Source organism: Mixophyes fleayi, chromosome 3 (assembly GCF_038048845.1).
Source record: "Mixophyes fleayi isolate aMixFle1 chromosome 3, aMixFle1.hap1, whole genome shotgun sequence".
Taxonomy (NCBI): Eukaryota; Metazoa; Chordata; class Amphibia; order Anura; family Limnodynastidae; genus Mixophyes; species Mixophyes fleayi.
The window spans coordinates 144,591,492-144,606,621 of NC_134404.1; the positions used below are offsets into that span (position 1 = coordinate 144,591,492).

The 15,130-nt window shown below is 40.7% G+C and overlaps 1 protein-coding gene across 5 annotated transcripts in view; it reads right to left on the reverse strand.

Moving 5' to 3' along the window:
- Positions 1-132: 132 nt before the first annotated feature.
- The window catches only part of CILK1 (ciliogenesis associated kinase 1), a 49,134-nt gene continuing 34,136 nt past the window's right edge, over positions 133-15,130 (reverse strand). The window contains exons 10-15 of one of the 5 annotated variants that reach the window (XM_075202498.1): positions 14,460-14,768; positions 9,895-10,088; positions 9,511-9,659; positions 9,113-9,223; positions 8,696-8,809; positions 133-3,269 (exon numbers count right to left, since the gene is read on the reverse strand). In XM_075202498.1, coding sequence (XP_075058599.1) covers positions 3,112-3,269; positions 8,696-8,809; positions 9,113-9,223; positions 9,511-9,659; positions 9,895-10,088; positions 14,460-14,768 — 1,035 coding nt within the window. In that variant the 3' untranslated portion in view covers positions 133-3,111. Of the gene's footprint in view, positions 3,270-3,509; positions 3,934-8,695; positions 8,810-9,112; positions 9,224-9,510; positions 9,660-9,894; positions 10,089-14,459; positions 14,769-15,130 lie in introns of those variants that run through there. The other 4 variants (XM_075202500.1, XM_075202499.1, XM_075202501.1 and 1 more) reach the window with 4 other exon arrangements.

The window sequence follows — 15,130 nt, forward strand, 5'->3', positions numbered from 1 at the left end:
CATAATCATGAGACTAGCAAGTTTGGGTTAAAAGAGAAAACATGTGAGATAATGTAACCCAAAGAACTGTTTATAATAGTATTTTTGTGTATGGTTCTGATATGTAACTATACAATTTACAAGTGAAACACCTAAGCAAAAAACAGACGACTTTTATTGTAAGATTTGTAGAAAGTGACACATACAATATAAAACATAAAAAAAGAGTCATTGTCTAGAAATGCAAACTATCAAAGGGCAGTTGAAGTGCCACCATACAAACCAGCTCCTCCGGTATAAAGACTACACAAAAACCAAAACAATTAGAAAGTATAGACACGTAATGCATGGTTATTGTCAATGTCATCAAATAAAATGTAAAAGTTTTAATAGTAGGTAAACATAATCATGATTGTCATTACAAGCCACAGCATCATTAACTCATATCTGGTCTTTTTAGGATCTTGGGGGGAGGCACAAAGATTTATGCTTGCTTATGTTCCCTTAGCTGGTCAATTTGTATACTTGCCAACAGTGAAAAAGGCCAATGAGAAAATCCAATTTTTAGATTTATTCTGAGTGGACACTTTCTGCTCTATTACTATAACACCCCCCCAATAAAAAGAGAATGCAAGGAAGAAATATCCCCGCAACTGTTCAATAATGAATAGTAAATGTACTATATAATTCCTTAATTGCTAATTAGCACAATAAAAAAAAATGGCTGGCAATATGATTAATACAGAATATAAAAGCATTTGCCTTTTAATTTTAGTGCCAAATATCTAAAACTTCAATTGTGTCCTGAAGGACTGCTGTTGCATATTAAGCCTGTGGTGTGAACAAAAAGCAAATATTTGGCAATAAAGTCCTGTAGCTAGTAAAAAGAACAAAACATAGGTTTTATCCATTATGTAAACTTATTATAGAACTATATAGAAATATTTAAACAATAATGCATTAGTTGGCACATCTGAAAAAAGCAATTCATATACTTGCAGATTTAGAAGTATATAATGAAATAAATATATTCCTATGTACACATTTTGCATCTGGCTACTTATTTCATTTTACAAGTTGTCATGTTAAGATACCAGCTTTGTCATATGCCTCCATTTATTAAGTGACACAGCCAATATATACAGTTTAGTGTCTGAAAAAACCCCAAATAATCTTTATTTAAAGCCATTCTAATCTGGCCCTCTTCATTTATTACAGGTTATGGACAAACAAATGCCAAAACTATTCACTGCTTCATGGAGAATCTGATTGTAAAATTTAAGCTAATTGTAAGGAAAAATCCCAATGGCACTGCTTCAATTAATGTTTTGTTAAGGTCATTTTAAAATGAGAAAGTGTTTAGTAATGTGCTATCACTAGTTGTATGTACCTAAAATAATAAAGACCATTGGATTCTCCGTTTATTGAAATTGTGTAAGAAGGAAAAACAATATTTACAGTAAGCTTGAATGCAATAATGCTATATGGAATAATATAGTCAAGGTCCTACTCTACAATAGAGGTCTGTGCAATGTAGTCTCAACAAAACAAATTGAAAGCATACATAAATCTGGAAACACACACAGTATATGCAATTATCGTGCAGATCACACATTTCATGACCATTTGTTCAGATACTGCAAGTGTGTGTACACTACTACAATCATGTTTTATCGTACAAAAACACACTGCATATGTTAATTTGTTTTTCTAAACTCCTAAAAAAATCACAAATCGACAATGTCAAGCAAATGTGGACGTACTAATGACCGTCTATCCAACATATTGCGCAGCGTAGGCAGATATCTTTTGTGTGTGTACGGAGTCCCAATCTTTTCAGCAAATGGTTATGAGAGATGAAGATCACAGGTCTGAAGGCAAATCATGCATGCTCATTGGGACATTCAATTGTTTGTAAAATAGCTACAGAAATTTCATTTGAAGTAAGATTGCATAGGTGTGTACCCAGCTTTAGGTTACTTTTTATTCCAAAGACCTTTAGACACCACCTATATCAATATTAAAGTGGAGTAAATACATTGATTTGATTGTACTTTGCTTCAGGCCCCCTGAAAAATAGTTAGTGCACGTGACGTTTGGAGACATATAAACTAAAACAAGCAAAAAAAAAAACAAAACTGTGCAGTTGATGTATAAAATATATTTTTAAAGACCATTCCTCAAAATAAAGCACTTCAGGTCAAAGAAAATTGTTAGAAAAACAAAAAGAAAATACAGGCTGGCTACTAGTTTTTTTGTTTTTAAATATAGGGTACATGTAAAATATGTAAAGTCAAATAAATTTTTTTTACCTGGTGCTGACCTTTTGTGGTCAAAGTACTCCAAGTGGCTCATCACAGCCTATATTTACAGCCGAGAGATACAACATAATCTCACAGAGTTAGTGAACAACTAGTAATCATTCTGATGTTTACCCTTATGATTTTGTACAGTTTAGGTCTCAATTGTGTAGAGGTGAATCGTATAAGCCAGTGGTGTGACTAATTTTTTTTTTTTTTTTAGCTCTATAAGGATCTGCACTGCATCGTCCAGCAATGTTCTGCAGACCATTAAGTACTGTGAAATTAAAGGACATCCCTGAATATAAAATATTATTTTTAGGTTTTTTTTCTTTACCATCAAGTACAACAATAACCAGATTACTTTAATTGCTTCTTGCTAGGAGTGTATTCACATATGTATTCAAAGCAACCTGCCTACCTCTCTCTTGGTGATAGATGCATGTATGGAAATCCATGCCTGGTAATAAAGGCAACCATATGAGAAAAACATTATCCCCTAAAATAACACTATATATTCTTTTAAAAACAAAAACTTATAGAAACCTTTGGGTTGCAAAAATATAATTTTTACCAGCATGCATTGTATGAGATGCTCACATGAGCGCTGAAAAGCTATTCCCTATCTTCTTTCATTCACTTTGTTGCAGTAGGGAAGAACTCCAACGGTGGCGTGGTGTCCCGCTTTTAGATCAGTAACGTGTGTATCAGTGATAGGAGATCGGTTTTATCAAAATGTGCTTTGCAAAAAATAAATAAAAATAAGGTCGCTTCTTCAAAAGGGTAGATACTGCAAGTTTGGCATTCGGAATATAAAAAGTGCTTTACTTTGCTATCTGCGGCCACCATATTTGGATATCCAGTCTGTTCTTCCATGGATTGGCTGTAGAGGGGGTGGTGGTTTGGGAGACCGAGTAGGAGAGCTTTTGGATGAAGAGTTGAAGGTAGACTGTCCTAGACACAGTCCAACAGATTTCAGAGACCCAAACTCTAAATAGAAAAATAAATGAAATCATGGTTTTAAAAACCGCATTGATGTATTTTTAACTTTTATTCGGTTTTAGGACTTATTTTGTTAAAACTTTATTGATACATGTTATTGAGTACCAAACTCTTTGAAATAAATGCAAAAAAAAAAAAAAAAAAAGATTCAGTAATAAACCTTTCAGTACAAATTTTCATGCAATGTTAGTAAATGATACCTATTAAGAAACATAAGATGAGCTAAATGTGTTACAAAAACAAATTAAAAAAAGCTAATTGATTTACAGGTATTCAATACTTTTCAAAATCCTCTTAATATGAATACACATTTGAGGAAAAAGTTTTTGTATGAAGTGATATGAAGATGTATGTTCACCATCACTGATAAATACATTCCACTGCGCTGGCACATTGTAAAGTATCATAGACTGTCAATTTAAAAAAAAGGACAAACTGACAAAATTCAAAATAAAGACAAATGTATCTGCTATTGTTTCCAGACAAAAATTGAAGGTCAAATTCCCAGTCAAACTTGAGCAGAGCTTGGGAGAACCTCGACTCTCAAGTCACTGCAAGAGAATCCACTGCCTCACAGACTCATTAGACAAGTTGCTGCCATAATATGCAGGCTTAATGATGTAGGTCACAGGTGCCTCAATTTGTAGTATACCTAACAAGAGTAAGTTACACAGATTTTGTGAGTACATATTAAATTTAACTCAATAACAATTTACTGTATTATTAAATTCAATTGACTTTTTTTTTGAGTATCTTATTTTTTTAATAAGGATTAACTGACCTACAGGGTATCTTAATGTATATGTACACACCATTAGGGGTTCATACAAAGTAAAAATGAAAGTCTTATTTTAATTGTTGGGAGTGAACTTTTTCATATTGCTTCATAAGATCAAGACAAACTATGTGACCTACCTACTACAGAGTGGAGCTAAATGACTGCAGGCAAAGGAATTACTAGGTCCTAGCACCAAAAGCCAGACTTTGGGTCAACTTTAAAAGAATAGGATTTTTGGACCCACTCTAAAATACCTTTTAGTTCATTGGGGTATACTGCAAAACATTGGGGTATAGTAGGTGGTCCCGGAATCAGAGGCGCTTTAAAAACTTAAAAGAAAAAGAAAAAAAAAAAAAGTGTCGAGTGTAGCCCCACACCTACTATGCCCCTCTCATAGGAAGATACACTTTATTTATTTATTTATTTTCTTAAAATAACACAACCCAAAAGAGGGCCTACCAAGGTCAATAAGAACAACAAAACAGGCAACCAGCACATAAACAGAGCAAGGGTAGGTGCGCAGTTTCCCCCAATGAACTAAAAGAAAATAGAGAAAGGGATTTTACAAGGAGTACAAAAATATTATCACCTTAATGGGGGACACTGCAAAATATTGGGGAGATTCCAAAGCTGCCCGAAACAGCTGCTCGCAAAACCTTGTAGCCAAAGCTAGCATACTGAGATGCAAAGCCCTACAACCTGTAGAATTTCCCAAAAGCGTGAACAGACGACCAGGTAGCATCCCTGCACAACTGTTCAGCTGAAGCTCTGTGATGTGCCATCCAGGAAGCACCAGCAGCCCTGGTCGAATGAACTGTCAAGCCCCCTGGCACCGGCTTAGCCAACTGAACATAGGCCAGTCTGATAGTTGAAGTGATCAATCTAGCAAAGGACAGACGCTTCTACGCATAATACAGTACAAACAAAATCAGTAGTTTTGGGAACCGCCGCAGTACGGTCCACATAACACTGAAGAGCCCAGACCAAGTCCAGAAGCAACAAGGATGGATCTGAAGACCACGAAGAAAAGGTCAGCACCACAATCTCTTGGTTTAAAACAAACCAGTAGACCACCTTTGGGACAAAAGAAGGGCTTTGTGCAAAGCACAGCCCGTTCCGGATGAAACACCAGAAAGGTGGAGCACAACACAATGCCCCCCCCCCCCCCAACTCAGACACTAGGCTCACTTAAGAAACAGCCAAAAGGAAACCAAACTTCTAGGCAAGATAACTGAGATCCAGAGACTCTAAAGGTTCAAATGGCTCATTAATAAGGGCCCTGATTACCAAGTTAAGGTCCCATGGCTCAATCGTGTGTACAAAGGCAGGTTCAGGATGAAGAACCCCCTGCAGGAAGGTCTGAACATCCTTCATACCAGCCAACTTGTGGTGGAAGACAACTGACAACGCTGAGACTTACAGCTTCAAAGAGGGTAAGTGTAAGCCTTTATTTAGACCTGCCTGAAAGAAGGAGAACAACCTGGAAAGATTGAATCGATAAGTGTGGAAATGTAGCCCCTCGCACCAGAGTACATACACTTTCCACACCCGATAGTAATTTTCAGCACAAGGAGGTTTCCTGGGCCTGGTCATGGTTTTCACGACCGATGGAGAGAATCCACCGAGCCCGATCAGGGTCTCTGTAATCACACCGTCAAAACCAGTTAACTTAACAAGTGGCAACGAAGAGGTCCTTGTATGAGAAGTCAGGATGGAGAGGCAGCTGGAAGGGAAGACCTACGGCTATCCCTAGAAGGTCCAAGTACCATGGGGCCAGTCTGGAGCCACTAGTATGGCTGCCACTCATTTGCTCTTCAAATTCTAAAAAGAGGTAAACAAGATGACAGCACCACTGAATCACCATGGCATAGACAAACCCTGTGGTGGCATCCCAGGATTTCACGCAGAACAGAGGAACCTTGAAGTTCAGACGGGACACCATGAGATCTAGGTCTGGCTGACCGCAGCGCTGAACCAGAAGCTTGAACACGTTCCTGTGAAGGGACCATTCTCCCAGATGGATTCTGTTGCAACTGAGATAATCTGCCTCCCAGTTTTCCACTCCTGGTATGAAGATGGCCGATATCACCGGAAGGTGACCTTCTGCCCAAGACATAATCTTTGACGTCTCCTTCGTGGCCATGGTGCTGCAGGTGTCCTCCTGATGGTTCAGGTAAGCCCCTGCTGCAACATTGACTGGACCTTCAGCAGCTTGCCCACCAGAAACCTCTGGGCTTGGATAAGCACGTCATGAACTGCCCGAAGCTCCAGGGATCCAAAGAGGGTTACTCCATCAAATGATAATGCCTCTGGGGTCTGCTTGGAACCTGCATTCGCGGACCAAAAGGCAAGCCACAAATAAACCGACATGCCACTATAATTAGTGATGAGAGTTTGGATGCGACCAACATGGCATCCAAGGACGACTGACCCAGAAATTCACACACCTCTCTAATATGAACTACCAGTACAAGTTATCAGCCTGTGGGGCTGTCGTCACAGAGACCCTTACTGTTCATGCCTGAATTGCATTGTTCACTCAGGTTGTAGACATGCCAGGTCTGAAAAGACTAACTGCAGCTTCCTAAGCCGAGCAAGACATCACATTTCTTGTCCGTAACGTCCTTAAGTGCGAATTCACCCTGCACCATGATAGTAGTGGTCCTAGTCAACCGGTCAATGGGTGGATCTGGTAGAGGATAAAGGGATCTGAACATTCCTGGTATATGAAAACGGCAGTCCGGCTTTTTCCATGCCTCAGATATCATATCCATTAGTTGGGGAGGTGGAGGGAAACAGATAACCTGCTTCTTTTGCCTCTTGAAGAGGGAGAACCCAGCTGAATCAGATTTCTGGGACCGCAAAAAACCTAAGGTCTGGCAAACTCCTAAAACAAAGTCATTCACGCTCTGGGCGGTGAATGAATCCTCCATACTACCCGAGTCCTACTCCTCAGAACAGTGGCGGATCCGGGGGGTGGGGGGGGGGGGGGGGGGCGATCGGGGCAATCGCCCCCCCTAGCAGACACTTGCTGCCGACAGCTGCACAGTATGTGCAGGTCCGTTCTGCAGTGACAGGCAGGGACAGTGTGCTGCCCGGCTGCTCTGATTACACAATCAGAGATGCCAGACAGCACACTGTCCCTGCCTGTCACTGCCGAACGGACCTGCACATAGCGTGCAGCCGCCGGCAGCCTTAGGTGTCAGAAAGGGGGCGGGGCCTAAATCGCCCCCCCTAAATCGCCCGGGGTACAACAGTTTTCTAGATCCGCCCCTGCCTCAGAATCCCTTATTAATTTGCCTTTCATCTGAAGAGAGATCAGAAGTAGAATCTAATGCCAGAGCCGCTTGTGGTACATGATGTTTACTCTTCATCCAATGGAGTGTGCTAAGGAGATGTTCCAGTTAGAAACAGGCCAGTAGCTAAACCTTGGTCGAACTCAGCGAGGGACTGCACTCCGCTTGGGACACATCCGAATTGGGGGGTACCAACTGGGAGCTTGGAATATGTGGTGCAAAAATAGAACTGGAAGAATCTCCTACCTCATAGCGAAACATTACCCTTGTGAGTTCAGCTATAGACGTAAGGGAGTGAAGCAAAGCTGTTTCATCAACAACTGCCGGCTTAGACAGAGGCAGCCGCTGTTCTCGGAGTGCTGCCTCACACGCAGCACATGTGGACAGTCTGACCCGTAGGCCCTAAGACAATTTAGCGTTACACTTTGCACACGTATAATGCAAAACAGACTTTACAATTACAGGATAACAGAAAAAGGGACTTCCAAGAAAGATTCTACTGCAAACACCAGATGCACACAATATATGTATGCTATAAACTATATATCTACGTGCAAGCAAAATTTTACAAATGGCTGGTCACACTATTCTATAAACCATTGTTATGTATATTAGCAGGCTCACTCACAACACTCACATATTGCATACCACACAGCGAAAGTATAAAGAGTGTTAAAAACTGTCCTATAAGGAGGAGCACATCAGGTGAGACATGTAGATATACTGTGTCTTGTAATATGGCATCTCCGCTGAGGAAGCAAGCCAAGAGGAAAGGAGGAGGGAGAGAGACCTTCCCTTCCTATCATCAACTGGAACTGGCATGTGATTGTTGTCAAGGGGGGACATGACCATAGCAGCTGTCACTAGGCCTGCTGCGGTCACGGCTGCCAGTGCTGGCCGCCTGCACCGAGGACTGTACGGATGCCATGTAAATGCAGCTGTGCAGAAAGCCCGCAGAGCTCAGGGAGCCGGAGTGGGAGAAAGCTATCCACTCCTGGGAAGGTATTCCTGAGCCCAACACAAAAAGTAAAAATAAATTAAAATGAAAATAAAAAGGTCCAGCCCTGAGAATACACGCCTATCTCCCAGGCCACTTAAAATAAACTGAGGAGTATTTTCCTATGGGAGGGGCATTGTAGGGGTTGAGGTACACTCAACACTTTTAAAGATTAAAGTGCGTCTGACTCCAGGACCACCTACTATTATTTTAATTGTTTCAAACGCCAATAGGTACTAAGGAAAGAAATGTTTGAGCGTAATGTAGTAGAAAATAACAAAACACCTCTACAAAGAGTTAGCAGACTCCACGGAATGCTTTGTTTTTTTGCTATAAAACTTACTGGGAGATGGCTCGGTAAGAGGTGCTAAACGAGTCCTCTGTCCAACACAACTCATTTCTTGCTTTAAGAAAGCAGGAATGTAGCCAGTAACTGAGCCGCTATCTCCAGACTGCCCTGAAATGAGAACAAACATGTTTATCTCCCAGTCTGCCATTGCTAATCAAGAATGCACACAGAAAGGGGTTACAAAACTACAGACTATTTACAAAAGGTCCCCTTTAGTGTGTAATTTTACAGGTTTTCAAGAATCCTTTAAACTACCTTAATATAGTTTGGCATACAGAGAAAGATGCCACTGTTCTGCCCTTACAGTGTTGACAAAACATGAGAAAGTATGTCTGTTATTCAAAATAGTTTACTAAAGTATATATTGAAGGATATATATATATTGATGGAGAAATAAGTACAAGGTTTTACCTGCTGGTGCAAGGGGAGGTTTTATTGGCTGATTAATGTTTGGCCATTGGGTATATATATTAATTGCATCAGTACTTGGGGTTTTTCCAACACTGTTCTTGATGGTGATCCCTAATAAACAAGACATAAAAAGTGGTGTGAGTATGCTAGAATAAATTTGTCACATGAACATAGCATAGTTTGAAGCCAAATTAATTATGCAACGAATAAGAGATCTGTCCATGTCGCATCAGGTTGCAAGGCAATAAAGTTTCAACCCGAACTAAAGTAAATAGTCTACTAGAGAAGGTTGTGACTTTTGAATACATTTCAAATAATAAAATAAATCCTATTTTAAAAAGAGGGAAAACAGGGTATAAGGAATCATTTGCTGAAAGAACCAAAATAGTTGTACTGACCAGGCAAATACCTGGCGTGCTTCAGATAATGTTGCTTAGCCGATGTTCTCCTGGATGCTGCAGTGTCTTGCCGAGAGAATGAGGAATGCACCGGTCCAGCTGTACCAATGTGGTCCTCCTGCTTCAAGTCTAAAATGCTCTCAAAGCTGCTTTAGCGAATCCAAAATAATGAAATAAAAAGATAATAAAATGATGTTTTAATTTCAAGAATACTTAAACTCCGAATCAAAAATAAACAACCACCCATATATCATATTCCTTGCCTTCCTAGAAAAGAGCTAAGGCCAAGAGAGCCTTCACCTTCTGGTCACACACAAATATTTAGATCTATATACGTAAGGAAATAAATAAAAAAATGAAAAAAAAAAAAACCCCTCTATTTACCTACAAAGACCTTCATCACTTGGTCTGCATTTGTCATTCTTCATGTCAGTTCTAGCAATAGAAGAACGAATATCCAGGTCTTGCATGTCGTCCCATTCATCGGATCCTTTCAGTGTTCTGGTTACATATCCCCATCGTCGCCGATTCTTTGTGTTCAGATCCACATTAGTATTCTGTAAAGTGGAGGCAGCTTTCTGAAAATGGAAACAAGTTGTTTCGTTTTCTTTTTTTTTCTGATTAATCTATAATATTTGGCTATGGGTTGATCACATTTCTAGCAACAGATTATTTAGCTTTTTGCAAAGATCATTCTGAAAAGTTTCTCTGAATTCATCGGGGAACACTAGGATATAGACGCTTAGCTGGCGTTTTGGCACTTTAGATTTCGCTCTAAAAAGTCTGAAAGCCTGTCCCTCTATATCGCCGCTGCCTGCTGGGTTGCTCTGTCCTTTTGGGGCTTTGTTAAAAAAAAATAAAAAAAAATTACTGAGCAAAGGAGGAACCGAACGAGAGATGAAACAATGTTCTCCAACAAAAAACAAAACGTAGAACTCTTTTAGAAAATAAATAAATAAATAAATAAAAATGTAGAGATTGGGAGTCCAATATCCCCCAGTGTACTCTGTAGAGGTTTAATGAAAATATAAAAATTCTGCTTCCTACTTCATCCTTATGAGGGACAATGAAACACTGGGGGTGACCCAAAGCTGCCCATACATGCTTAGACGTTGTAGAGTAAAAACAGTCAACTTTTAATACAAAAATAATGAATTTGTAAAATCATTGTGAGGCAGACCCACTATGGGCCCTTTGCCATGTTGAGAATAGCCATGTAACACAACTTTCTTGGCAAGTCCAGTGCTACCAATATAGCCTTCTGTTTACGTTCTCTACGACCTGCAGAAGCAATGCTTCCAAAGAGAACAGGGAAATCAGACGAAAAGGCCAAAAAGACAGACATGGCGTCTACCCACCATGCCTTAAGATCCCTTGTCCTTGAGAAGAAGCACGCCACCTTTGTAGGACGGAGATGCCACATGTCTACATCTGCAGACCCCATCTTTCCACAATCTGCTGAAAGACTTCCTTCCAGGTGAATTGACCATTCTCCAGAGTGTGGGGCATGTCTGTTGAGAAAATATTCTTCCCAGTTTTTCAGACCCGGAATGAAAACTGCCACAATAGCGGGGACATTCCTCTCTGCCCTCCGCATGCTCCTGCCAGCTTTCTCATGGCAAGGGAGCTCTTGCTGGTCACTAAACTGCCTGAGGTTGCTGTCCTCTCTGCAGACGAGAAGCAGAAGAGTGTCTTCTGGAAGACGGAATTGTAGCTTTCCTTAAGGAATGAAAGAAGAAAATCAAGTAGCATTGATGGATAGAAAAGAATGCATTCTTCCAATGGCCATGTTATTAACCGTATCCAGTTCTGGACAGAAGACCTTCCCAGAGAAAAGTACAATGTTTAGCATTGCTGAGTCACAGCGCTAAGGTCCTGTGTAAGATTCCAACCAGGGACCTATCAATGTGGAGTTTGCATGTTCTCCCCGTGTTTGCGTGGGTAACTTCTCACACTCCCAAAAACATACTGGTGGGTTAATTTGCTTTAGACAAAAGTGACCTTATATGTGCAGGATAGGGAATTTAGACTAAGCTCCAATGGGGTAGGGGCTGATGGGAATGATAACATTCTCTGTACAGAACTGCATAATTTGATATGCACTAAATAAATTTGATTATTTACTATTAATAAGGGTATGGACTGCAACGTCCATTTGCATAGCCCCAATATTCCTTGCATCCACAGCAGTTTTCTCCAGGTATTTGGACACCATGCCAAATGTGCTCAACCAAAGTTAACAAATTTGATTAACTAGTAGATGCGGTAAGGCGTTCTAATTTGAAAAGTGTGTGCCGAGTATGATCCGAGCGGCTGACAGACGGACATCGCTCAAGAAGGAAGGAGTCTGCATTGCTAAGTCCTGGAATTTCCTTCACAGGAATCTATAAATGCACATGGGGAAAGGCTATTAGATACTGAAGAAGGGGAAACTAAAGCAAAATCCATGACATTTAATCCTGAAATAGTGGACGCATTAAACATATTAATAAAACTATGGCTATGTGTTACGAGCCGCGGCGATGTCCAGCCGCCGCGACTCTCCTACCTCCGCCCCGGCCGTCGCTATGACGACCGGGACGTCACTTCCAGGGGCTCGTCGGCCGCTGCCATAGCAACGGCCAGACGCTCTTCTGTCCAGCACCGTGTCCCGGCATTACAGATCAGCCGGGCACGTGCGCAAGAGCGGGGCAAGCCTGCGGGCTAATACTATTAAGGGACAGCCTGTGGGCAATTAGAGTATTGGGCTTTCATTGGTCTGTTTCAGTATTTAAGGCAGGGAGGGCTTAGCCTCCCTGCCGGTTATAGCTTCCAGTTCCTGTGTCGCTGCCTGCTGTTGCTCTCCTGTACCTTTGGTGGTAACCTTTTGAATTGATTTCTGCCGTGTATGACCTCTGCCTGTTTCCTGGATTTGCCTGTTTTGCCTGTGCCCTTGACCTTCTGGCCTGTACCACCGTTTCTGCTGTATTGCCCGTGACCTCGACCCTTGGCGTGCTTCTGGACTATTCTTCCTAGTAAGTGACCCCTGACCTCGGCCTGACCTTTGGAACTGTTGCCTGCCATTATCTCTGCCTCTGGGTTCCCCACAGCTGATACACACCACACGACCCTCTGTAGTCTGCAGCCAAGTCTGTCCCCACCACTAGGGGCTCCAGTGAACACCTGACTATAGAGTAGACTCCGGGTGGTGTTGTATTGGTTGGAAGGGTTCCTGACACTATGGATACACAGATTTAATAACGACAGGCTAATTACAAAAAAAAAAAAAAAAAAAAAAAAAAAAAAAAGGCCCGATCAGCAGGCAGCTTCATGTGTACACACTATACCTGATTTTTTTTAAAATGAGCTTCTCCCTATGTACGTCAAATGCAAATGCATCCACCTCTAAATAGGACCCGTAACCTTCACTATAGCTAGGGCTGGTATATTTTACAGGATCAAAATAATAATAATAAAAAAAAATTAAAAAAAAGGTCAATGTCTATTTTAAATAGCAAACATAATAATCATTAAAATCTCAGCTGAATATAGGACAGTAAGAACTGTTTAAGCACCTAAGGTTCGAGTTAAGGGAATGGACCTATCAACTTAGTTTCAGGAGATATGAAGAAGGGAGAGTAATCAAGTAGTGAGTAAAGCCAGTAGGATGTTGCATAGGAGAAGGTATTAGTAGCTGTTGGAGGACCACTTTATGGATTACTGGTAAGCCCTCATATAGGAGTACTGTGTAAAATTATTGAGGTCCTATCTCCAAAAATACATTAATGAAATCAGAAAAGGGTTACTAAAATGGTGCATGGGCTGCATATCAAAACTTAACTGGAAAGGGGCAAACATTACAAAAGTTTTTCCTTATGCTGCTTTTCAGTCTTTCAAACAGAAAGGTTGATAAATCCATGAAACAGTCTATTGGCCCCCAAAAAAAAAAAGGCAGACTAGGTAGACCTTTGGATTATTTTCTGCTGCCATCTATGTATCTATAATGTGCTCCCTCAGGAGAGAAGTGGTGAAAGTCTACCCCAACGCTGTGTTGGTATCACCAGGCCATTTTTCGCCACAAAAGTGAAGTTTTGGCTGACTGTTTTCTGGAAAGTTAGAGCAGTTCTTTAGGAAGGATAGTGAAGTATTTTTTCATTTATGGGCAATTTGCAAACGCTGTAAACAATAGGGGAGATGTAGAGAAGCTGCTCTCAGTCTTCCTTTCTACAAGGAAACACCAGTGGCAGCAGAGGAAACCGCAATCTCGGAGAAATTACTCTTTCTGTACTCGGCAAGAGAACAGGTGTCCTTACTATATTCGAACTGGGAGTCTCCCAATGATGTTAATCATGGTCACTGAGCTTGAGTGAGTCTGTAGGGATGTAAAATATGCCCCAGCAACCCTCTAAATAAGCTACATTTACTTCGCTCACAGAATTAAAAGTAGTGCTTAAACAAGTGTGGAGCGGGAAAACTAGTGTCAAATGCGCCTTTCTGAAACAGCATTCATACATCAGTTTGATGGAAGCCTCTCATCAGTACTCTGTGCTTTTAGGGAACCCCGATTCTTCTTCATCTAAATAGCTTGTCTATTTGGCTTCCTGCTTGCCTCCATTCTCCACCATGACACTGCACACTCAGCCCTATGCTTCAAACAAAATAAACACTCATCACCTGCTACTGTTAATATTACAAGGCTATGATTGGCTACAGGTTTGTCTATCCATGCCCAATTCAGAAAGTAGGACATACCAAACAAACAGGAGATGAAGATTGAACATAATAAGTGTGCCCAAACCCTAGTGAAACATAACTTATGTGCATGATAAAAGTATATTTTTAAACATGAAACTTAATATACCAACTACAAAAGAAGTATAATTTGATTAATTACATTCGGATTTACAATACCATCATAAACTGCCTGGATGGTTATGGTTGCTTATGCTATATGATTATCTGCTACTTACAGAGGGATGTGCTCTGTTACTTAATTCAGGCAGAAGTTGGTGGTTTACTGAACCGTTCCCTTGGGAGACATCAGCAGAATCTGTCATAGATGTGTTTAGCTTGAAAGGATGTCCACTTGACTGGCTTTGCTGTAGAGTGCGAGTTGAAAGTCGAGCATGATATTTTGGTGGCGGCTGAGGCGGTGGTACAGGTTTGATATGTAGTGGAATTTTTTTTTCTTGAAAGTCTTTCTGGGGTTTAATTAACTCTTGAATTCTTTGAGGTGTTCCAAGAGTCTGACCCACATGAAAATAAGGGTGTCTAATGGCCTAAAAATAAATAAATATTCCAGAAATTATATAAACATGTATGAGTTGAAACAGGTCTTTGAAAAAAAAATGGATAAATTAGACTATGCACTACAGAGATCCTTTAATCTGAAAAGCTTGGCACACAGTAAGTACTTCAGCTGTATATTATATGGATGCTCTGAAGCTCTTCCTGTGTGTTAGAGAACCTGTTAGGGGGTCACAATGGGATCTTCAGGAAGCCGTAGATGGAAAACTGCAGCATTTGAACAAACCCATGCAACATCATCCTTAAGCTTAATGAAAACCTCTGCTCTCTGCAACATGGTACAGCATTTATCACTTCCCCAGACACAGCAAGGTGCTGTTTCATTCACTGAAGT